Source organism: Gastrolobium bilobum, unplaced genomic scaffold, assembly GCF_033153095.1.
Source record: "Gastrolobium bilobum isolate Gb01-03AN ecotype WA unplaced genomic scaffold, APGP_CSIRO_Gbil_v1 utg1991, whole genome shotgun sequence".
NCBI classification, from domain to species: Eukaryota; Viridiplantae; Streptophyta; class Magnoliopsida; order Fabales; family Fabaceae; genus Gastrolobium; species Gastrolobium bilobum.
The window spans coordinates 595,652-621,376 of NW_026898956.1; the positions used below are offsets into that span (position 1 = coordinate 595,652).

Consider the following 25,725-nt stretch of genomic DNA (forward strand, 5'->3'; position numbering starts at 1 on the left):
ATTAATTCAATATATTTATTTATAAATAAAGAGCAAATTTTGTTGTCGGCTTTTATTTTTTTAAGGTCCTATTAGGACGCATGGAAAATGGAAATGGAAGCACCAAAATCCTTTTGCTTAACAATAGCTTCTTGATAACCGTAAAAAAGATAATAGTTGAACCAAACTCCATTGGTGCCCTGCATGAATTATGATTAGATTTTCATGTGTAAAAGTAAACACTAATCTTTTATAACTATTCTTCAAATTATATCCCATTTTTTAAAATATAAAAGATATATAAAAATAAATAAATAAAATATTTTATCAATATCTCATTCTATATTATTTTACATATATCACGCAACACTAACAATATACCAGATTTGATTTCTTTCTTATATGGAAAGAAATATTATAAAGAAAGAAATAATTAAAATAATAATGATTATATTGAAATACGTGAATAATATTAATAGTAATTATAATGAAAGGCATGATTTAAGTAAATAATTGAGAGTTATTATTTCAAGAAATTATAATATTAGAATTATAATGGAGAAAGCAAATATGATATAATTACATGAATTAGTTGACCTGATCCAATTAAGATGATAGAATCAACCTAATTTAAATAAAATAAAATTTCCACAAAAAACAAAATCACTTGACTATAAAACAAAATTTTTCCAAAAATATTATATGCCATCGTGTTAATAGCTTTTCCATATTTAACCGTTTTATTTGTTTGTGCAAAAAATAAAAATCTTGATATATCCCAAGAAGAAGAAAAAAAAGAGTTTATTAATTCTTTGGCAGGGAAAGTGTCGGTGGTGATAACGACTCCTTATTAAGTTATTATGCGCATCGATTGGAAGAGTTAATTAAATACGAGGTTAGACGACTATAGTGTTCGAATCTTCCCTTCTTGCGAGGAAAACTATCACCATAAATAGATTGGCAAAACGGATCGGCATGCACGATTTGTCCCGTATTGTTTTTTGAATGTAGATTGAAAAGTAAAACTCATTTTGTTTTATTTTAGGGTGGGTTGACAAGTTAGACAAGTTAGTGAGTTAACTCATTAAAAAATAAAAAATAATATTTAAAATAAATTATATTTTATTAATTTTATAATATTACTTATTTTCAATTTACACTTTCCTTAGTTTTGTTTTTCTAATCTCAAGCTTAAATGTATGTTAATAATCACTTAGACATTTTTAGCAACTTATTTTTGTCTCCATATATGGAAAAATTTTGTCAAAAATAAAGTTTTTCTTCTTTATTTTTTCTAAGGGAGTAATAAGATAAAAAAATTATGTCACAAAAGCTTAATGACAAATAAAGTACTACAAGAAAAAAATTGACCCGCAGGCCAATCCATTTTGACCCACAGTGGGTTGGTAGGTTGAGATATGTAACCCATCCCGCCCCGTTCTGGCGGGTTGACGGTTTGACCTATCGGATTCAACTCATAATTGTCACCTTTAACCATAAGATGAAAACATTGAAGATGGTGTCACACAACCCAAAGGCATATTTGGTGTCACGAGCTGGAAACATTAACAAAAGTACATTGCATATGTTATGCACGAGATGGTTGCGCTATTGGTTCTTCCATATAATGGTGTTTCTCATCAAAATTCAATCTCTCTTTCTCATGGGTGTGTGTTTGCAAGGTAAATCGAAATCTTAAAATTTGTATATTTGTTTCAATTGTTGCTAGCAGAATGCATATTATGTGTAATAGAGATAGGTTAGCTCATAAATGTTCCATTGTAAGAACATGACTGAGAAGAACAGATAAAACATGTGCAGCATTGCTGTATAAACTAATTTTCGATGCAAACTTCCATGGATGATAGGCAAATAGAAGAATTAGTGTTGGAGTAGCTTGATCAAACAATTCCAGGGCATTCTTAAAAATTGAAAATTTATCTGTTTAGGTTTGCGATTGTCATAGACTTAGAAACCTATTTCAGTAATACTTTACTAATAAATACTTAAGTTCAGTGTGTGCGTGTGTTATGAATAAAGAAGATAGTCTTTTAGTTGGCTTCCTCTGATAAGGTTAAAATTGGCTGATAAAATCATCATAAACCCCAAGGTATTTTTGCCTATTGTTAGACTTGGTGGTTACATTTAGATGTGTCACCTTTTTTCATTTTACTCTCTATTTAAATAAATATTTATATTAGTGAAATGTCTACTTTTGGATTTTATAATATCTTTAGAAGGATGGTAATTGTTGTCATAAAGATGAATCGGGATTTTGCTAATGACAATTTTTGTTGGGTCACGAGACAGGCTAATGCCATTAACAAATAAACACATGTCCTGCATTTCACAAATAAGAAAAAGAAGTTGAGTGCATACACTTCGATTTCGAGTGTGGAGTCTTTACTGTATTTATTTGTCTTCACTTCATATATGAACTCATTTTAGATCAGAAAGTAAGCCTCCTATCGGAATGCTTTATTTCTAAGGTAACCTTTTCTTCACAAATAAACACTTGTCCTAGCATTTCAAAAATATTCCTTCCTTCTTTAACTCTTCTTGTATTTTATTTTGATCATGGGAACAATTAACGCACAGTGTCTTCTTTGCACGTTTTCATATTTTTCAAGTACAAGCCATCCATTGGATTCATAGTTTAGTGACAAAGCAAACATAATCCGGCTAGAAGCATCAAGTCCCATGTTCTCCCCAAACCCTCAGCACCCGTCTTTTTCCTAGTCAAAAGTGGGAAAGTTGCAAAGTCTGTTGCAGCCAGTTATGCCTTTTTGGGCACCCATCTTTTTCCTAGTCGGAAGCGAGAAAATCAAAAGTCCCTTGCCGCCAGTTATGGCCCTTTGGACACTCATCCTTTCCTAGTCAGAAGCCGAAAAATCAAAGTCCTTTTCCGCCAAATTGTTGGCCTCTTGGGCACCCGTCCTTTTCTTAGTTGAAAGCAAAAAAATTGAAAAGTCCCTTGCCCCAAATTGTTGGCCTCTTGCAAACCCGTCCTTTTCCTAGTCAGAAGCCGAAAAATTGAAAAGTCCCTTGCCTCTAGTTATGACCTCTTGGGCACCCCTCCTTTTCCTAGTCGAAAGAAGAAAAATTGAAAGTCCTTTGTCACTAGTTATGGCCCCTTGGACACCCGTCATTTCCTAATCGGAAGCGGAAAAATCACAGTCCCTTTTCGCCAAAGTTATAGCCCCTTGGACACCCGTCCTTTTCCAAGTTGGAAGCGAAAAAATCAAAAGTCTCTTGTTTGTCTAAGTAAAGGCACCAAGGGCACTCGACTTCAATAAGCCGGAAGTGTTATCATAAATGATAATATAATTGCCTGGGTAAATGCATTTGGGTAAATAAAGTAAGAACGAAGGAAAATAAAAGGAAAAAGACAGAGATTCATTAGAAGTTGGGCACGTCTAGGTTACTTCTCAAGTTATTATCTCCGACTTCAAACTCAAAAGCAAGTGCAAACTCAAAGATTACTACAACCAATGAACAACCTGACAAAGCAACCTGGAACCCTGGAACCAGTCACAAGCTGAATTTTATCGACATTAATATCCTTTGCACAAAATTAAATACTATTTGAGAGGCAGACTTTACTTTCACCCCATATTTTGATTTTGTGCAATGCCAGGTTGGGGGCTTATGTTATGGATCAATTAAATGGTCTTCATTTCCTACCCTACTACATGACATGTGCTAAATATCCCACTCCACCACTATTTCCCAACTTCCATCCACTACAAACAACTATCTACTAAGCATTACATGACACCACTAAATCGCCTGCTAAACTACTCACAAAGGAAAACCTCCTAGTACACTTCATCTATATATGACCTCATATAGCTAATGAGTGGATAGATCATAACTTATTGCAGTACTCACAAGGCTTGGCACCATAGTTATAGCCTTCACACAAGTGCCCAAAGTATGATTGTCAGTTATCTTTTCCACTCGTTCCGTAAATACAATTACTAGCACAATCGTTGGACATTAATGTTCACTTCTAAAGAGATCATGTATTCTATGCCTTTGCTAAGGATAGGAAATGCCTAGTATATTCCTATAGGTGTAACACGGTTGCGTTCAAATATATAAAAAACAAAAAATTCTAAGTTTAAGAGATTAAAATGATAAATTTGTTTTAGATGGGCTAAATTGATAAAAAAATATACTTTCCAGTGACTAAAATAAAAAATTACTTTTCATTTGTTTACATAATAATAACTCAATCTTTTTTTTTTTTTTTTGGAGAATATAATAACTCAGTCTTATATACAACTGACAAATCAATAAATCTTATATATATGACATATCAATAAAAGATCATTAGTGACAGTGGAACTTAATATATTTTAACTTATTGACGTTATTGAATCTTATTAGTTAATTAAGTCAATTTTTGTCAGATTTTAAAATCATTAATATGACATGTATTTGAAAAGATTAATTCAATACATTTACAAATAAAGAACTAATTTTTTGTCGGCTTTTATTTTTTTAAATTTCAAATTAGGACGCTATGAAAAATGGAAGCAAGGCACAAAACTCCTTTTGCTTAACAATAACTTCTTGATAACCGGAAAAAGATAATAGTTGGATGAACTCCATTGTGCTCTGTATAGACTGTATGATTAGTTTTTCATGTATAAAAGTAAGGGTTTGATATTTAATGACACAAGTTATGTAATTTTAGGAGAGAGATAGATATAAAAAATAAAAATCATGAGAGAGAAAGTGAGTGAATTTTTTAATTTAAATTTTACATAAAAAATATTATTTTGTGTCTCTTTCTCTCTTAAAATGACATAACTTTATATCATTTAAAGGACAAACATTCTTTCCTAAAAGTAAACACTAATCTCTTATAACTATTCTTCAAATTTTATTATAAAATTGCACGGAACTTTGCATTAAATACTATTTTTTAAATTAAAAATATATAAAAAATAAATAAATAAAATATTTTATCAATATCTCATTCTATATTATTTTACATATATCATGCAACACTACAAATATACCAGATTTGATTTCTATAGAAATATTATAAAAAAAAATAATAATTAAAATAATGATGATTATATGGAAATAAATAATAATAAAAAAAGTAATTATAATGAAAGGCATGATTTAAGGAAATAATTGAGAGTTAATATTTCAAGAAAATTATAATTTTTGAGTTATAATGGAGAAAGAAATATGCTTTAATTACAAGAATTAATTGGCATAATCTAATTATTATAAATGTGATAAGATGATAAAATCAACGTAATTTAAATAAAATAAATTTTCCAAAAAATAAAATAAAAATAAAATCACTTGAGTTTAAAACTAATTATTTTATGTTATCAGTTATCACGTTAATAGTTTTGTCATATTTAATGGAAAAAACATTTATCATTTTTTTTTTTTTTGATAACAAAACATTTATCATTTTAAAGATATAAGTTTATATCATTTAACCCCCAAGGGTAGCTCAGTTGGCAGCTGAGCTCCCAAGAGATTGCTTGGTGCAGGGATCAAACCCTGCCTCAAGCAGTTTCTTGAAAAATCTTTGGGGGCCAGAGGATAAGCCAAAAAATCTTCGGTTGGGGGATTAGTCTCGTCCTTTCTCCGGTTGCGAAGCTTAGTGCACCCACTGTTACAATGAGGGGCTAGCCCAAACGGGCCGTACCCTGAGGGCATGGTGCCCGGAGAAGGTTGAATGAGGATACCTCCTGGCAATGTACCAAAAAAAAAAGTTTATATCATTCTAATTAAGGGGTTTGCAATTGTCATTTAACATGACACAATAAACTTTCCTACACACACAACATTTTGTGGGCCCCACACTTTTTGAAGAAAAAAAAGAAATTACTGTACGCAAAACGAATCTCTATAACATTACACAATCACTTTTCTTACAACATAACTCTTATAAAACCTTTTAAGTAAACTTACATTGTTTTGTATTTTGATGCATGCTTAGTGTTTTTTTATATTCTCTCACATCCACAAAATTAGGAGGAGAAAGAAACTGAGAGCAGACGAGGCTCTTTGACCCATTGGGGTTTTCTTGAGTTTTAATTTACGAATTTGGTATTTGGTTTATGATATTTAGAATGGAGATCATTTAGTGACGTGAGGGTCTGAAATCACTAAGTGCCGCAACCCACCCCACGTTACTTACACTTCTTTTATTATTTTTTATTTTTTTAATTGAGTGACGCCCCCTCCCTTGGGGGCAACTCACATGATTGTGCCAAGTGGCACAATCTCATTAGTCCTGTTATCGTAAAACTTCGGAAGGTCATAACTTTTGACTCGGGTATCCAAATCAGATGATTTTTTATTTGATTTCACATAAATTTTCGAGATCTACGCAATGACACCTCATTTGACATATTTTGTCTCTCACAAACATAGTTCACATTTGAAAAAAAATGGAATTATTTTTGCAAATTTGAACTATGTTAATGAAAGATAAAATATGTCAAATGAGATGTCATTGCGTAGATCTCGAAAAGTTATGTGAAATAAAAAAAAATTATCTAATTTGAATACCCGAGTCAAAAGTTATGGTCTTTCAAAGTTTTACGGTGACAGGATTAACGAGTGGCACAATCCTGAGAGTTCCCCGGGAGAGATGGCGTCACTCAATTGAAAAAAATTAAAAATAAATAAAAGATGTGTAAGTGTCGTGGGGGTGGGGTGCGACACTCAGTGACGCTGGGACCCCCTCGTGTCACTAAATGACCCTCATTCGTAAATATCATAAACCAAATACCAAATTCGTAAATTAAAGGGATAAAAATCCCAAATGGGTCAAAGAGCCTACCAAATGATGGTAGCAAGGGAACTAAGTATGTGGAAAGAAAATGGTCTTTGTTCGATCTTCATATGCCACCTTTGGAAGGAGTTTAAATATTTTTATCCTTGACCTGCCCCGCACTCCAAATTAGACTCATAACTGGCTCAAAAAGTCAAAGCTTATGCGAATATCGGGGGAGTCAACTCGCCTCAAAAATATAATTATGGTTGGGTTAACTCCAAAAAGAGAGAGAAAGAAAGTGAGAGTATTGTGAATTAGAGAGAAGTTAAAAAATAACCAAAATACAGTAATTTTACATAAAATGATACAAACTTATATATTTTAAAATAACAATATTTTTCCTATTATTTATGGGTTTTATGTTTATCATATTGTACGAGATAGTTTTATTTCCTATACACGAGAATATCTCCAATGCTACGGATGTATTGAGTTTTCGGTGCTTCCATTCATAATGTGACACGTGACTTACTTTTTATTAAATCACTCTCTTACCTAATTTTAAAATAAATTATTTATTAATGATTTGACAAAAGTAAAACACGTGTCACATTTTCGGTATATTGATCGCCATGTTCTTATGATGGGGTTATGTTAGATTGAATCATTTTGAGATGCTGGAATTGGAATATTGCTTTTCAAAATTATGGCAACGTAAAATTATTTTTTATTTATTAACCCGACAATGTCATTTTCAAAATAAAATGATTTTTAAAATAATATTAAATTAATTAATATAGCCCAAGTGAAAGAATGTTAGAAATTTTATTTTTTGTGGGCAATATTGATTAATTAGTTTTGTATTTTAAAACTAATATTATTATTGTAACTGGCTCTGATCATATTGAATTGAGCTTCTGGTATCTGTTGTTATTGGGCCTAGTTGGGCACGTAGGCTTTAGTATGACCCTGATTTTTCATGATGGGTGGACCCAGTGGATACAAAATCTTTTCTGGATAATTGGCTAAGTCCCTTCTCTAGCCTATTTATATTGGAGATAAGCTCCATGAGCCATTATGCTCCCATCGCTGAAGGCTGCCAACTTTTGAATAGGTAATAGAGAGAAAGACTCTAGCATCTTGTTCCCTCGTCTTCTCTAGCTTTTATCCGACTTTGTAATGCCCAACAAGGTACACACAATTATAACTTTGATTTATTATTATTTGGTCTGATTTATTATTATTTGGTGTTTTATAATCATATGCATGATTAATTAATTGCTTAAGATTTATCACTATCATCTATAAGTAACATAATTAATCTATTATACTCTTCATTAGTGTAATTATTTGATTCATCTCTTGTTTCTTATTCAACAATTTGAAGTCGTTCCCTTATCATTCTTGTTGGTAATATCATTTAGCATATCAAGCCAATTATATTATTTTATTTTTGTATGATGATGCCTTTACTTTTATCATTCCTAGCGGCTTTAAGATTTCAGGGACATTAAAAATAAAAATATATTTATTTAATTATTTTCTTTATTAATACAAAATTTTCACATTGACAACAATTACAAATCAAATCTTTATTTTTTTCTTATTAATAATTATTTTTGTAGATTTTTTTTGAATTTAAATCACAAATTATTATTTCTTTTCTTTTATATTAAAAATTATATATTTTAATTTATTTTTGTTCAATTCTATTAAACCGTATAATGATAAGGGTATGCGCTCAGAGATATCCTATAGATATGTATCTTGGTTGGTTTATAGCCAAAATCCCCATCATTGCGCACAAACAATAGGCTTATAGCCGAGACGTGGGTGTGTGCACAGTGTGGGCAGAAGTAGTAAATGAGTTCAGACTGTATACCTGAGGTCTTTAACCTCTTATTTATAAGGGTTACCTCTTGGGCTTGTGTAGATCTCCTAGTTGTAGTAGGATTTAACTTCATTTCTGTTGAGATAGAGACTCTATTCTTAACTGCCTTACTGTTTTATATTGTTAGAAGAATTGGAGAATTATCCTTTAAGGGATCCTTAGGTAGGTGGTTAGGATATGAAAATATTCCATAACAATTTTCATATCATATAATATACGATATAATATTGTATTGTCCGATATAATTTCTCTACAATATATCCTACGATACATATTGTTAAGCATCATGTGAATCATATCCTATGGTACAAATGATATCTTGTATATAAGATGGGTTTTTGTTTTATTCTTTAACCTAACACAACAAATTTTTCTACTCTCATAATATTTTGTGGGCCTACACTTTTTAAAACAAAAAAATAAATAAAAAATTAAGGCACGCAAAATGAATCTCTATAACATTACACGATCACTTTTCCTCCAACATAACTCTTATAAAATCCATATAAGATACTGATAAACATCAAATATATGAGCAGGATAAAAATCTTAGTATGAAAAAAAAAAAGGCGTTTTAACTATGAAAGTGTCGGTGGTGATAACGACTCCTTATTATGCGCCATCGGTTGGGAATAACGTTTGAAACGCAATCAATTAAATATGAGGTTAGATGACAAGTGTTCGAATCTTTGTCGTTTAATTTCCAACGTGTCGCCTTGCACCGCTCTTCACATTCGCAACGCAACAGATCTCAATTCCCATTACTTATTGCCGTTTAACCTTTATTTATTTAATTATTAAATCACTCATTATTAGCACAAAAAATAAATAAATAAATAAATAAATAAATAAAAAAAAGTAAGAAGTAAAACAAGGAAAACACCCCAAAAATCAGGAATACTTTACAGTTTACACCCATCCAAACTTTAAGGTGGGAATCTGGTACTTGAAGGACCATGGATATAATGTGTAGGAGTAGGACACCTCTCACAAATCAGATCCTCTTCCATTTCAAATTAATCAAATATTCACGAAACAACAATAACTTGCTTTATTTGATTTAATGATTTGAAATTCAATTTCAAAATATTGTTTCTACTTCTATTTTGGAAAACAGTTTTTTAGTTTTCAGAAAAAAAAAACTAAAAAACTCGTTTGACAACTCCTGTTTTGTAAAAAATATTTTGAAAACTATAACTGTTTTTTTGTTTTTAAAATCAAATTTAGAGAACATATCTGAGTTGTTTTTGTTTTCTATTTTTGTTTTTAACTTTCAAAAAAATATATATAGAAAATAACTGTTTTACAAAACAGTTTTAAGAAAAAAAAAAATCAAAACAGAATCAAACAAACCTTATTTTCTTTATTTTCTTTCCTTTTTTATAAAAAACAAATACAATTTTTACACACCAAGATTTCATCTCCTAATAAATTGATATTGTTGTAAATTAGTGATTACTACTTTCAAGGATGACGATTCCTTGAAAATGTCAAACGAAAAAAACTTACTATAAATAGCACTTCCTCTAATTTGGTGCTACTTGCCTCATTAGCAATAGCATCTCAACAAAATCTGAGTTAATTCTATTTCACAATCTTTGATTAATATTCATCACTATTTGTTGAGTGGATGTAAATAAGAACAAATAGCAGTTTTTTTTTTTTTTTTTTTAAATAAAAAAAAAACCTCATTGTTAATAGTTCCACAAACAAAAGCACAGGGTCCTATCTATCTATCTATCATTCTTTTTCTTTTCTCCCGTTTGCAGAGACACCAACAAAAGTTTCAATGAGCACACATGCTTCTCACAACATGAGATCCAAAGCATCATTTGAAAATGAAACAAAGGGCACAGGGAAAGAAAGTGGGGTAAGTAAATAAACAAATGTACAAAAAAAAAGGAGACATTTTTTTTTTAATGTTAAACATGATGACATGTTCATGTGCAATTTCCAAATGCAGGGAGGAAGTGGTGGGAGACAAGGGAAGATGATGTCCTTTAACAACAAGGAGAACCTTTTCATCTGTTTTCTTGTGACCCTTTGGTATTCATCAAACATTGGTGTGATCCTTCTCAACAAGTACCTTCTTTCAAATTATGGGTTCAAGTTCCCAATCTTCCTCACAATGTGTCACATGTCTGCCTGTGCTGTTCTCAGCTATGTCTCTATTGTGTTCTTCAAGGTTGTGCCTCAACAGATGATCAAATCAAGGTCCCAGTTCATAAAGATTGCAACTTTGAGCATTGTTTTTTGTGGGTCTGTTGTGGGGGGTAACATCTCCCTCAGGTACCTTGCTGTTTCCTTTAACCAAGCTGTGGGTGCAACCACACCTTTCTTCACTGCTGTGTTTGCCTATTTGGCTACCCTTAAACGAGAAGCTTGGGTCACATATGGTGCTCTTGTCCCTGTTGTTGCTGGGGTTGTGATTGCTAGTGGGGTATGTTTTTCTTTTGTTTTCATGGAATCTTCTATAATTTTATTCCGTTCAATTGATTTATATTGTTATGTCGTGAGGATTTTCTTGTTGTGAATGATCATATGAAATAGGTATCTTTATTGGTTCATATTGATGTGTGAATGATATTTGTGTCAGTTCGTGTAATTATCCATAAATATATAGTTTTGATTTACATGTCAATGCTACATCATATCCCAAATGTCATTCCAGATCTGAATCCTGTTGAACAGATTAGCTGGTGGTTGTTTGTGCAATTTAGCTGATCTGTGATTGTTGGAAACATAAGCAATTTATTTTTTATAACTGCATCCTTCTTGGTAGTTAATGAGATCTATACTTTACAAGAACTGAAAATCTAGGACAATTGGAGTTTTTTTTTTTTTTTTTTTTTTTCTCTTTTTTCTTCCCAAAATGAATTGGATGAAGAAATTCCAGTACATGAGGAAAAATGGATGCTTCTTGGAGGAAGAAACATTACTCTCTGTTGTCTTTTTCTTCTTTTTTTTGGGATCTGCACTTTTCTAGTTTATTAACTTATATCAGATAGCCAGATTTTTGGGTATTTTTTAATCAACTAGCTTTATTTGCTTGACCAATCATGTCATTTTATCTAATCATGCGAGATATATATATATATATATATATATATATATATATATATATATATATATATATATATAACCCACTAACTATCTAATCACCATTGAATTCATAGAGAGAATGCTGAAAAGTTTCTGAAGAGGGAGAAAATGCTAAACCAATGGTGATTAGATAGGTAGTGGATTTTTTTGGTAGTAAGAATATTCCTCCTCATATATATAATATCTCGCCTAAAACTTGTCATGAATCAGGCTCTTTTTCATTATTTACTCTCAACTATCGTGGCATTCTGTGTATTTTCTTAGGACCATATTATAATTTAATAATTTATTATGTGACTGGCAAGGAATTGTAGTTCCTTTGGACCTGCTTGGTGCATATTTCCTTCCCATTTTCCCTCTGTTTATTCATTTTGCTTCTATGAGCTACAAGATTTTCTTGGTGATGGCAGGGCGAGCCAGGCTTTCACTTATTTGGATTCATTATGTGTCTAAGTGCAACTGCTGCAAGAGCTTTCAAGTCTGTTCTTCAGAGCATTTTACTTTCTTCTGAAGGGTAAAATATCTTAAACTATTTCTATGATTTATAACTTCCTCTTTGTCATATAACTTCTAAAACTTCCCAGCTAAAAAGTTAGGATTACTGAAATCTGCTATGCAATAGGTATTCCCTCACCTTATTTGTATTAGTGTTCGTTTGAAACCAGAACGTGTATATTAACATGGAACTAGCTGTCTAAACTTACTTTTCATGGGAAACAACCTACTTAGAATGTTTCAGGAATTTGTTACTTGTACTGCATGTGGAAGATACAATGTCATGACTCATGGGTTTTTCAATATTGTTATTGGTTAAAATGTTCTTAAGGTATTTGCAACTAATGAAACTTATCATTAGGTCTTATGCAATTGATCAGTAGCACAGGTCGTGAAGTGATTAAGTGCCTAAATCATATTGGCTGAAAATATTTAGTTATTGTGAATGGCGTATAAGTATTCTCTAGAACATTTTTTGGGGGGTAGAAGAACATATGTTTTAAAATCTTTATAGGTATTATTAGTTTGTAACTGTCTAATTGAAGTTGTGTTGCTGATATTGCTTGCTCAGGTTTAACATTTGAAAGAAACTGACATGTTCCTTGAATCCCATTTTTGATATGTGAGAAAAATGAAAATCTTTTCGAATTTACATTTTTCTGCAAACTACACTTTTAAGAGCTAAAAATCATTTGGGGAAAAATAGATACCCTTTTCTAACTTGTGTAATTAAACATGTTGATATATCATAATTACTTGATGCATGAAAGATGAGCTGGCGGAACACTGCTACCTGAGGAACATTCTTTTCTTTCTTTTGTTTCCTCCACATTGTTGTTGTACAATTGGAAAAGAAAAAGAAAGTTCTAACATCCTGATGTTTCTTGCTTAAACTTTTTATTATTTTTTACGCTTTGTACTTATTTACATATAAGTCATTTGGGTAAGTTTCCTTTTTATATTAATACCTGGTTCTGATTGAACTATTCTTCAGCAAGCTCTTTTAGTTATGTTGAGTCAATTTGTTGATACTGAATATTAGTAATGAATGCCCATCTTTAGTATACTTCATCTTAATAGTCAACATCTTGAGAGTCAGAATTATTACTTGAGTGGAGGCAGTCAAAAAATAACACTACTTAAAAGTCAATTTTTTTTCTTCATTGTGATTGAAATCCAGGATGGTTTTAGATCTAAATAGCCTGTGTTGTCAAGCAGATTGTGTCCATTTTCTGTACCTCTTTACCCTTCTTTAATTTCCAACCGGACAAATAATCACATTTTCGTGGTTTAGTTGGCTAACCAATGGAAGTTCTTATACTGTTTGTATTTTAGGGTATATGATGGTTTTTAAATATATAAAATAGGAAAGGAGTAGTTGTGAATGAGCTTATGGTGTGATTAAAACACCATCATTTCGAAACTTTGACTTAACTCTGTTCTTGTCTTTCACTATTGTGGAATCACTGTGTCCGAAGAGTCTTTAAACCTTTAATATAACATCTCTCTTTCTCACTTGTATTATCCAAATGAATGGATTCAATTTTTGGAAAGGATTAATACTTAACTTTATTGTAAGCACATACTTTCTGCTTATTTATTTTTTGTGTACAAATACAACTAGCCACATTAAAAAAAGACTATCTGTTTCTTTCCCTTCTTAACTTTGAAACTCTGGCTAAATTATTTGTACTTACAGGTCAACTTACGAATCCTTTATCATTTTTTTCTTTTCTTTGCAATAGTATCAGAAATTTTTATGTTACTCCAAGTTATCGATATTGATATGACTATGAGCAGAACTTGTGGTCCCCCCCCTCCCTCTCCATAATCTCTTGGACTCTTGGTAAACCAAAATTGGATAAGCCTTTTTTTAATGGTACACTGCTTATAATGTTGCATCTACTTCAACTAAACAGGGAAAAGTTGAACTCAATGAACTTGCTGCTGTATATGTCTCCAATCGCGGTCCTAGTTCTGTTGCCTGCAGCGCTTATCATGGAGCCAAATGTTGTAGATGTCACAATATCCCTTGGAAGGGACAATAAATCTATGTGGCTACTTCTTTTGCTTAATTCAGTCACAGCATATGCAGCAAACTTAACAAACTTCTTGGTGACTAAACATACAAGTGCTCTGACACTCCAGGTTTGTCTCTTTTTGCATACTACTAGAAATTATGAGAACTTATTAGTTAAACGCTAAAAGCAAAATGAAGACCATCATTTTTTTTACTTATTAAAACCTTCAATGGTAAACTGAAAATGACTTGTATCTGTATTTTATATAGCATATTAGATGTTTAAACTTTCAAACAAAGGGTCCTAACTCTATGAAGATTCTTGGGTTTTTATTTGGCTGTGGAAGTTGCTTCCTTGGGTTTTAATAGAATGCATGTCAAGTGTGCTTATTGCAAACTTAGCTTTGTTATTTTATGCAATTCATACTATGAATTCCCTCTCAAATTATGTTACTCAGGTATTAGGCAATGCAAAAGGTGCTGTAGCTGTTGTAATCTCAATACTCCTATTCAGAAACCCTGTCACTTTTATTGGCATGGGTGGCTACACAATTACTGTAATGGGAGTAGCTGCATATGGAGAAACCAAAAGGAGGTTAAGATGAACAATCAATCTCTTACATTCACCGATTGTCATATTCTTGTATTTTATTGTAGTTTATTTATATGAACAAGATTATTTGAAACGTGATTAGGACTTAGGAGTAGGGGCGAGGGAAGTGATTTTATCACGTTATTCTGTTGTATCTACCACATAAACATTTATTTACTACTCGTACATTTTGTCCCAAGTAAAAGTACCGATAATTTTTTTGGAATGAGTTGAAGTATAAGAAATTATGGTTTAGGAAGGCCTCGGAAGAAATTATTTCAGATTAAGTTTGAATTTACTTAAGATTATGTTGAGTTTGATATTCAATGTTTGATATTCAATATCAATATCATTTATATAACAATTGAATATGTATTATGAGTTAGAAAGAAATAGAGGTAGACACTATATACCATTTGTTCCGAATGGCCCAACAAGAGTCAGGCCTAATAGTCAAAGCCCAGCACCTACCAAGCATCCACGTCAGCCCTACCAGCTGGGGCGACGCGTACCCCCCAATATGGTAACTTCCCAAGGCTAAACACCAAAGTATCCCACCTAAGGACCTCAACTCTCGAAAGCGGTCGCCCAAATGCCTTAAGAGGAAACTGTCCCCCTGTGACCTATGCTGACACCGCCAGACGCAGAAGGCACTGCTACGATGGCAGCGCTTGTCACGCCTAACACCGCTAGACGCAGAAGGCACAGCGCTGCTACGATGGCAGCGCCTGTCACGCCCAACACTGCCATCAGCATATGGCCCCAAGGAGAGTTGACCTTCTCCCCACTAACCTTCACCCGTAAGCACAAACTTCCTTTATAAATAGCTCCCAAGGGCACTCCCTAGAGCATCTTATGTATCGTTATACTGTCCATTTACTTAGAGTAATTTTATCTCCCTAGCTATCCATTGATTACTTTGCTTGTACTTGGCACCATACTCCTTAGCTTGGTCTATACTTGTGCTAAGGGTATTATCCATACATTGACTTATCCCTAAAGGGAACATAGTGGACTTATAGATTCCAACGGTACACCATTAATACATTATTCAATATTAAACGTTTAAAATTATATTGTACATGCAAAAATGCACTTGGCAACTATCATTATCAACGTAGCCCTTCAAGAAAGAGAGAGAAAGAAAAGAAAACTTCAGTGCAACGTTTCACATAACAAGATTCAATTAATGAATTCTAACTTACTAAGAATAATTATCTGAACTACAACTTGCAAAAGTTCGAAACTTTTCTCAAATGAAAGTGCTACTCAAACAAGTGGTTCTTTTGGTATTAATATTCAGAAACATTCCTTTTCGAACAACCATATATGCTCATAATGGACATTTCGCCATGCTTGGAAATCCCGCACGGTATCAAATCCTTACAAAACTATATAGAATTATAATGCCGTATAACAGGTAACAAATGACAGCACTAAAAGGAAAATAGTAGGTTAAATCAGCAAAGCAACCCGGGTAATTCTTTCATCAAAAGGTAGTTTGGTTAGGTGTTCTTGTCAATGTTCATCCGGTTGTTTTTTCGTGAGATTAGTTTCCCAAAAAAAATAGGAAAAAGAAAAAAAACAAATATTCATTATTCATTACCCAAAAGACAAGTAAAGGAAAACGGTATCATAATCTTGTAATATTTTACGCCAGCTCGGGACCAGAAGGCAGTGGCTCATAACCATCATGGTGCTTACTCGTATCTTTTTCAACTGGGATGCACTTGAGGATAGCAGCTATAGGCATGCTAACAGCTCCAATTAAGACACTGAGTAACCACATTTGCCAGTTTAGAGGCACGGTGCTGGCAAACGCTCCCAGGAATTCAACTATGACCACTTGAAATACCACAGTGGCAAATATTATCAACAAAAAAATCCAGCTGTCAAACATGCCTCTGAATATGTTTATCTTTTCAATATCTCTGCTGTTTATTTCATTAAAGACCTGGAAAAAAAAAATAGAGACACAAATGGAAAACAGCAAACTAAATAAGTGGTATACGTTATCGTGAGTGCCGTACTACAGATAAAAAATACGTGAAATTCATTAAAAAAATAATAATAATCACTCCCCGTTAAACCCGACTAGTGAGTGTGGGGTAAAGAAAATCCTTGTACGCAACTTTACTCTTGCATAATTGCAAAGATGTTGTTTTCTGGATTCAAACCCATGACCTTTCAATCATGAAGGAACATTTTTACCACTCTCTGTTAAATCCGACTAGTGAGTGTGGGACGGAGGTAATCCTTGTACGCGGCCTTACCCTTGCATAATTGCAAAGAGGCTGTTTCCTGGATTCGAACTCATCACCTTTCAATCATGAAATTCATTAAAATTAAAAAATTTGTACTTTTCATTTAATACTTTCTTATTTTTAATCCGCATTTGCCTATTATATATACAATATGGGCAAGCACAGTATATGGAGAGCATACCTGGCAAAATACGAAGGAGTTGAATATCAAAGTGTTGAGCACTTCAGTTGCATCTGAACCACTAATTCTGAGTAGCCTCTTCCCGTCAAAATTTAGAATCGCAAGTACAATTAATTGATATATACTTTGACCAATGATATTCCTCCACATAGGTTTGGTGATAAAGCTTGTTCCCCTTCCAACTGGGGGTCTTTGCAAAAGTCCATCGTTAGGAGGTTCAGTAGCCAGGGCCAATGCACCCAGAGTGTCCATAATCAAGTTGACCCAAAGCAACTGCACAGCTGTGAGTGGAGCAGATCCTGAAAGTAAAAAGACGACAATTACAAATGTTCCTTGAAACAAATTAAACATAATTTAAATGGGAATAAAATTTTATAAGCCAACAAACCAGTGATGCATGCAGAAAAAAAGTTGATAATCAGAGCAACAACATTCACTGTTAATTGAAACTGCACAAATTTTTGAATGTTTATATACACTGCCCGTCCCCATTTGGCAACATTGATAATAGTCGTGAAGTTATCATCCATTATAACGACATCAGCCTTTTCTTTGGCAACCTGTAAACGGTATTAATTTCCAAAGAAAAAAAAAATGTTATTAGATATCGATTGCATCAAAGAGTCATTAATATTAAAAAAGATACCTCAAAAAATAGTTCTAAGTCTAAATATGAGAAGTAAGACTGTGCAATAGAGAGTCTATACTAATTTAAGGAAGAAGATATAATTTGCGTTTCTAAACAGAAGAGGGGAGGACGGACAAGAAAGGAAGGAAAAATGTATAGAGCAGAGAAATATATAATATAACTACAATAGAAGAGAACATCTAATGACTTAAAACATAATACAGTGCAATTATACGAAACCAATAACAACTTTCAGAATGATCATAGTACATAAGAGACACAAACCTCGGTTCCAGCAATGCCCATGGCAAGTCCGATATCTGCCTCATGCAGTGCAGGAGCATCATTGGTTCCATCGCCAGTAACAGCGACAACCTCACCAAACATATTCCTCAAATTGGTTACTAACTTATGTTTGTCAAGCGGTAAGGATCGTGCCATCACCTAAAACCATATTAAGCACACAAAAAAGTCTAAGCATAAAGATTGAAAAATATTTAAAATGAATACACAAGACCAAAATATTTGGAGGACTCTTCTGACCACACAAATAATTGTCAGTGAAGTTGTTTTTTTTCTTCTTCTTCAAATTCAAAGAATTCTTATTAATTTATAAATAGGTCATCAATTCTGCATTGTATAAGTATAAAAAAGGGGTCAAATGAAATATTCGTTTTCCCCTATTTTTCACCATAAAGTAAAGGGGAATTCAACTTTCAAGAAAATTAAAAGTCACAGAATTTACAATAAGATCAGAACCTGGATTCTTGGAATGATATCCTTCATTTGCTCCGGAGACAAGTCACGAAAATCTGGTCCTTCTATGGCTACACCACCCTCCGTAAGTATACCACATTCTTTAGCTATAGCTATAGCTGTATGTATGTTATCACCAGTGACCATGCGGACAGTTATTCCAGCGGCTAAACAAGTTTGAACAGCTTCCTTAACCCCAGGGCGTACAGGATCCTTAATTCCTACTATGGCTATTAGAGTATAGCCGCTATCAGGGATGTTGATTTCCCCTTCGGTTTCATCTATATATTTGACAGCCAAACAAAGAGTTCTCAAAGCTTCAGAGGCAAATCCATTTATAACATCAGAGACATTATTTGCCCGGTCTTCAGGAAGATCAACAACTTCTCCATTGCAATCAATAATTTTGTCACACATTTTTAATACTATTTCTGATGCACCTTTGCAGAAAGCTTGGACCCCTCCATCAGGAAGACCCACAAGCACAGACATCTTCTTCCGGACTGAATTGAACGGCTCAACCTGTAGTATCTTATATGCTCTACGCTGGGCATCAAAATCAGCACCAAAAAGCAAGCCAAATTCTAATAATGCTGATTCTGTTGGGGTTCCCAATGTCGTGTTATTTCCATCTTTATCCTTAACTACTTCAGCAGAAGTATTTTGAAATATAGCCTGCAAGAGGATGCTTACAACTCCTTCAGATATCTTTGTTTTCAGTTCGTCTGCAGTCTCATTACCTTTCATCTGCGTGGCTTTGTCGCATATCCAAATTTTATTAACTACCATACGGTTAGTGGTCAATGTCCCTGTCTTATCTGTGCAAATGCAACTAGCTGAACCCATAGTTTCACAAGCAGAAAGATGCCTCACAAGTGCCCTGTCATTCATTAATTTTTTCATTGCAAAAGCAAGACTGAGTGTCACAGCCAGTGGTAATCCTTCAGGAACCGCAACAACTATTATGGTTACAGCAATAGCAAAGTAGTCCAGTAACTTCATTGCATCCTTTGAAGACCAACTACCAAACTCACCATTAAGCGCTTTTTCAACCATAAACCTTATTGTCAACACCAAAAACGTCAGAACGGCAAAAGCCAAACCAATTTTACCAATAATAGTAGCAACCCCATTCAATTTCACCTGCAATGGGGTCTCATCGTCTCCTCCCTCATTTAGAGTTTCCATCAATTTTCCCCATTCAGTCCTCATGCCAACAGCTGTAACTAACATCACCCCCTGACCGTCCTGAACTTTGGTTCCCGAGAGAAGAAAAGGCTTTTCTTCATTTGCATTTACAGGTTCGCTCTCACCTGACAAACTTGATTCATCAATAAGCAAAAAGTATCCTGATATATAAATCCCATCAGCTGGAACTTGATCCCCAGTTGACAAATGAACAATATCACCAACTACTATATCATAAATTGAGATCTTCTGTCTTTTCCCATCCCTGATGACCTGAACAAATATCTTTTTCTTCTCTTTGTCCAAATCCCTGAACTGCAGGGATTGCTTGTAGTCACTGACAGCAGTAACAATGACTACCAAGAATATACTAAGTATGATTCCCACACCATCATATGTTCCCTTTGGCCACCCTTCAGTGGCAATCCCTACACCTATAGACACTATTGCACAAACCATGAGAATAATCAGAGTTAAGTCCTGCATTGCATCCCACACAAACATCAGGAACGTTCTAGACGGTTTCTCCGTATAACGGTTGACCCCATAAATCTGTTGTCTTCGATTTATACTCTCTTCACTGACACCTCCATCCACAGAGACTGTCAGTTTCCTTGCAATGGCTTCAACTCCACCAATATTGTTTAAGTTCTTATAATCATGGCTACGAACAATAGAAGCAATATCATCTGGATGAATACCAAAACCGGCTTCTCTTGCCTCTTCTGATGGCTTGTATTCAACTCGATTACCAGCTACATAACAAAAACAAATGAGCTAAGAAAACATATTAAGAGAAAGTGATTAGTTCTAAAGTAATGATATGAGCTTTGACAGTTGAAATTTGAGCGCCATACCATCAATAAATTGCAATGCTGCCTTTTGAACATAGAGAGCAATCCGAATTTTTTCCTGATGGAGTAAATAAAGATAATATAGCCAAACTGGTAATGACAAATTGATAATATACATAACGATAGTTATTGTAAGTCAGAACACATTATCCCGTATCTTGTCACATGAAGAGGTATTTCATAAAATCAATTCTCAAATTGAACTATGAAAACGTTAAGGAGAATTCTTTGAAGAAAATATTTGTTAGAATTTAAGATCAAATATGTTAATATTTCCCATTTTTATGAATCATAACTACTTGGAGCATGCAAGTTAGATAACCGGTAAAGGAAAAAATGAAAGTCATCAATTGCCTATTACTAGTTACATATTTCACTTGAATATTACAAGGAATGGTTATTAATAATGCCGGAGTGAAGGTTATTTTTCGATGGGAGAAATAAAACCTCCTTTAATTAGGTTTTAAAGTATAATTGAATACTAATACAAAAAACTTTACAGGGTTAAATTTAAACTAAAAAAAAAAAAACTTGTAAGACAACTGCAGTGTAATAGAGTTGGCATTTATTTTCCGAGTTACATTTTCCTTATCCTTGTATTTAAGGTGCTTTACACAGGTAGGAGCTTTAGATTATACTAGTGTTGGCACTGTACCCAGTTGCTGGTTTTCAAGATAAATGTGTGAGAATCAAACAATTATAATCAATGAACAGGTCAAGGCTTCAGACAAAACCCTCATTTTCCCTGTAGTTCAAGACCCTTTTACATTAAATATTAACTTCGTCAACAAAAATCCGCCATTATTGAAATCAGGGCCGCAACAGAAATTTCAGCACCACTTTACATGCTAAATCAACGCAAGTGTAACTTTCAAATGTCGCCGACGCTTTGATCCGTTCGAACACTCAACCGGACGCGTCTAAGCCGCGTTTGAAGTCATCGTCAATTCAAGACCACAAAAAGGTAAAAGAAAAAGAAAAAGAAGACAATTCAAGAGGAGTTTATGTTATCTCTACGTAATAGAAAACTGCACGAGCATGACATCTAAGCGAAAGCAAACACATCTCAATTTAAAAGGTTGCTAAATATAAACCAATTTATCTTTTTTTATTTCCCACTATTTCTCTCGTTGTCTGATTGTTGTTGCCTATGTAGCACGGATACTGACACGGGACACCTGACACGATACGACACGACACTCCGACACGTTAATTCTAAAAAGTGTTAGATTTCGACACGTTAGGACACGTTTTGATATTAAATAATATTTTTAATTTATGTAGTATATATTATATTTAATATTCAATAATTTAACAAAAAAATGTATCTAAACTTCTAATATTCATAAATTTTGTAAAGAAACATAAGATATCCCAAATATTTATATTAAACTCAATAAAATGGTAATCGTAATCCAACGAATTTAATAGTTAGAACTAAAAACTCAACGCAACTTAACCTTTGAACTTTTTTTTGAATTTCTATAATGCCTGTTGGAGTGTCGAGGAGTGTCGGAGTGTCCGAGAGTGTCGGGAAGTGTCGGACACGACACGTCAGGATTTTTGAAGTGTCGGTGCTTCATAGGTTGTTGCTATCTATCGATTTTATTATGATGTCCTTATCCAACTAGGTTCGCATGTGTCCTTTTGCTAAGGAAATTTCGAGGAAGTTTCCATGGTTGCCGTATCACTACGTTGAATAAAATTAAATACTAAAAATGTTTACTTTCTATAATTGAGGTATTATATTATGAAATAATCTCAGCTTTGGATGTCATTAAAAGTCAAACCTACAACAAATACACTACAATTAAATCCATGTTAAATTTAATTACATTAATTTAAATTATTTCATGCTAAGAGCTTTAAAAAAAAATAACGTTTCCTTACAAATTCATACGGTTTTAACTATTGTCCTTACAAACAAACACCATTCTTTTTAGCAAAAATAAAAAATAAAAAAATCAAATACATAATTTTTATGTTTCACAAAGAACAAATAGAAAGACTATATTTTTCAGGAATTGTCTATTTATTTTAAAATAAGCATTTAGATTCACTAAAATTATTGCATAAGACTTTTGTAGACAATGCCAATTCATAATTTTCACTTGTTTATAAATTATATTGTACACAACATGTCATTATGCATAAATCTTGATATGTTTATAAGACTTGTAAATCACTACATTTTACATAAATTAATTCCAATTTCTGAATTGAAACAATTCTAAACATAATGTAAATCCTAAATGTGCTCAAATTTTATTTAGACCACAAAAAAAGGAAAACAAATATATATTATCAAAGACAACTCATTTTATGTAAAATTAATAATTTTCCTAATTTCAGTATTAATGTCAATATATTTTTGAATGATATAAAATTATGTTATTTTTAATGAAACTACGTCGTTTTGATGTGTTTTGTATGATTATAATTCTTCACATGATTATATCATAATTTTTTTTATATAAGAGAATCCATAACATTAAAAGTATTACAGTCGTAATGAGTAGTGGATATAACTTTTATTCAAAAAATTATAGACTATATATTTTCTAAAATATATAGGCATAATATTAAAATAAAAATTATTTTCAAAAAACATATTCGCAAGTGTTACGTTTTTATTGGTAGGATATAAATACTAGTATACTACCGTGGTATATTAGATCTTTTCCATTCAGTGGTGCGTGAGTGTCGAGATGATTTCCCAACTTTCCCTCACCTTATCACACGAGAGACAAAAATGGCCGGTGGAAGACCTTGACCTCGAAACGCACAATGCATTTCAATTTCCATTTATAGAAATATTAAATACCGTTTATCTCGATCGGGACGCCGAAATATTATTTAAGAAAACACGTTCTAATATCATTATTTTTATTAACAATTACAAAAAATTATTAACTTTTTCTATAAACACTTTTAAAAGTATGAGTAACATTTTTGAATTATTAATTGAGAAAAATATCTATCCTTTCAAAGAAAATAAACTTATATCATCATATATTCTAATCGTTGATTTCCATCCATCAACGGATATAATCTTTTGGATCAAACTTAATGTGTCAAATTTATTATTAATTAATTAATAATTTTGATTCAATAAATTATGACAGTTGATGACAAAAATTAATTATTAGAATATAAAATGATATAAACTTATATGCTTTAAAACAGATGTTATCCTCAAGGGTTATATTTACAATCCAAATAATTTATAAACTCTTACAATCATATCTTAACCGTTGATTTCCGTCAATCAACGGTTTTTATTTATTGTGAATTAATAATTAATTAATTAATTTGATTTGTGAAAATCTCAACCGTTAATTGATGAAAATTAATAATTAAGATATAATTATAAGAATTGTAAACGAAAATAAGTCGTAAGTATAACTTTTCCGTAAACAATATTTTCTTTCCCAAAGGGTTTTCGCCTTTCCCAGAAAAGGAGAAGAATACTGACGTGAAAATTTATTGCAGATTAAATATATTTGACTTTTTATTTGAAATTTTAATCATTTCTAATAAAAATTTAATACCTTCCCTGCAAAGTGCACAGACACCATAACCAGAAATTCATTTCCATTTTTTCAGACATTCGCTATTGGCGAACCCAATAAACCCTACCTCTCTCAAGATTGGACCACCAGAAAACCAAATTACAACAATAACGAAAGTTTTTTTAATCTCTGTATTAGTTTAATTGATTCCATCTTTTTGTTTTCTTTTTCTTTCCAATCAGAAAGTGGATTTTACTTTTGATGAGTAATTATGAGCACCTTTCGTCGTTAACTTCGCAATTTTTATATTATTATTTTTTCGTCGGAACTTTCTCGAACTTCATCTCTATGGCAGTTAAAGCTAGCTATAAGAAGTTTCTACGATTTCAAAAGAGAAAAAAAAAGAGGAAACTAACACGTACGCAAATAATGAAAAGAGGAAGAATGAAAAAAAAAAAAAAAAAACCTTGATTCCTTGCTTAATCTGCTCTGCCTGGGATCGCTTATCGAGATCGGCGACCATACGGAAGCGTCTGCGGCGGTTTTTGACCAGAGTAACGGCGGATCTCCATCGCTGCAGAGCTTCGACGGAGGGATTCTTGGGGTCGAGCTCGAAATCCTTCAAGAGGTGCTTCTCCATTGGTTTGTGATGTGGTTGTGTTTGAGAGAGAGAGTCTTCGATTAAGGGATTTTGAGAGGAAGAAGAGAGGGGAGATAGTGGAGATTCTGAACGACCCTGCAACTATACATACATAGATAGAGAGATTGTGCTGTGTCTGTGTACCAAATTGGAAAGCACGTCGATACTACTTTTAAATGGTAAACTTAATTTCGATAATATTTATTAATTATATAATGCTTAAATATAACGACAACAATAAGTCTTAATTCTAGTCTTTAATAATATGCAAGGTAGCTGGATGAATGAGAAAAGACCTTGGTTCAATTCCAATAATGTCATTTTGAAAAGGGACTAGAGAATGTTTGATACATAGTATAGGATAAAAACTGATAGTATAAGGTATGATTTGTATATAGATTTGATTAAATTTTAATTTTATCTGACGTTTGACATGATATTGTATAAGATAATATCATTCAATATTTGGTAATACACTGTATAATACTATATAGTATATAGGTTAAAAATAAATATTTTTGTCAAAATACCTTTTAATAATAAATTTACATAATTCTTCCAAATATATCATATGATATTATTTTTTATAGAAATATGTTGATCAATGTGTCCAAAAAATATATTAATTTTATAAAAATAAAAATCTCCAATATTTTACAAAATTACATATTGAAAAATTATTTTTATTTTAATATACTAATATTAAAATAATATATTAATTCTTGATAATTATATTGGTTAATACATTAACCCCTTATCAGGCTTAATTCTACCCTCTTAGGCTTGATTAAGTTATACATCATTTTGATGTGTAAATGGATCTTGCTGTATAAGCTTATACTATACGATGGTCACACCAAACA

At 32.5% G+C, this 25,725-nt stretch overlaps 2 protein-coding genes across 8 annotated transcripts; one reads left to right on the forward strand and one right to left on the reverse strand.

Moving 5' to 3' along the window:
• The first annotated feature begins 10,419 nt into the window (after positions 1-10,419).
• LOC133285766 (UDP-URONIC ACID TRANSPORTER 1-like) lies at positions 10,420-15,095 on the forward strand. Its single transcript, XM_061483046.1, has 5 exons — positions 10,420-10,500; positions 10,594-11,070; positions 12,143-12,246; positions 14,147-14,375; positions 14,706-15,095. Exons 1-5 carry the CDS (start codon positions 10,420-10,422, stop codon positions 14,850-14,852), a joined length of 1,038 nt encoding a protein of 345 aa, XP_061339030.1. The 3' UTR covers positions 14,853-15,095.
• Positions 15,096-16,112: 1,017 nt separating this feature from the next.
• LOC133285742 (calcium-transporting ATPase 4, plasma membrane-type-like) lies at positions 16,113-24,987 on the reverse strand. Of its 7 annotated transcripts, XM_061483018.1 has the most exons (8): positions 24,689-24,987; positions 20,701-20,768; positions 18,963-20,601; positions 18,672-18,749; positions 18,198-18,356; positions 17,673-17,844; positions 17,285-17,583; positions 16,113-16,793 (listed from the first exon to the last, which is right to left on the reverse strand). In XM_061483018.1, the coding sequence occupies exons 1-8, from the start codon at positions 24,860-24,862 to the stop codon at positions 16,491-16,493; spliced, it is 2,892 nt and encodes a 963-aa protein (XP_061339002.1). In that variant the 5' UTR covers positions 24,863-24,987; the 3' UTR covers positions 16,113-16,490. The 7 variants fall into 7 exon arrangements, with proteins under 7 accessions (XP_061339002.1, XP_061338997.1, XP_061338999.1 ...); XM_061483013.1 differs by having other exon boundaries at positions 18,672-20,611; positions 20,714-20,768; XM_061483015.1 differs by having other exon boundaries at positions 18,672-20,611; positions 20,705-20,768.
• Positions 24,988-25,725: the final 738 nt, after the last annotated feature.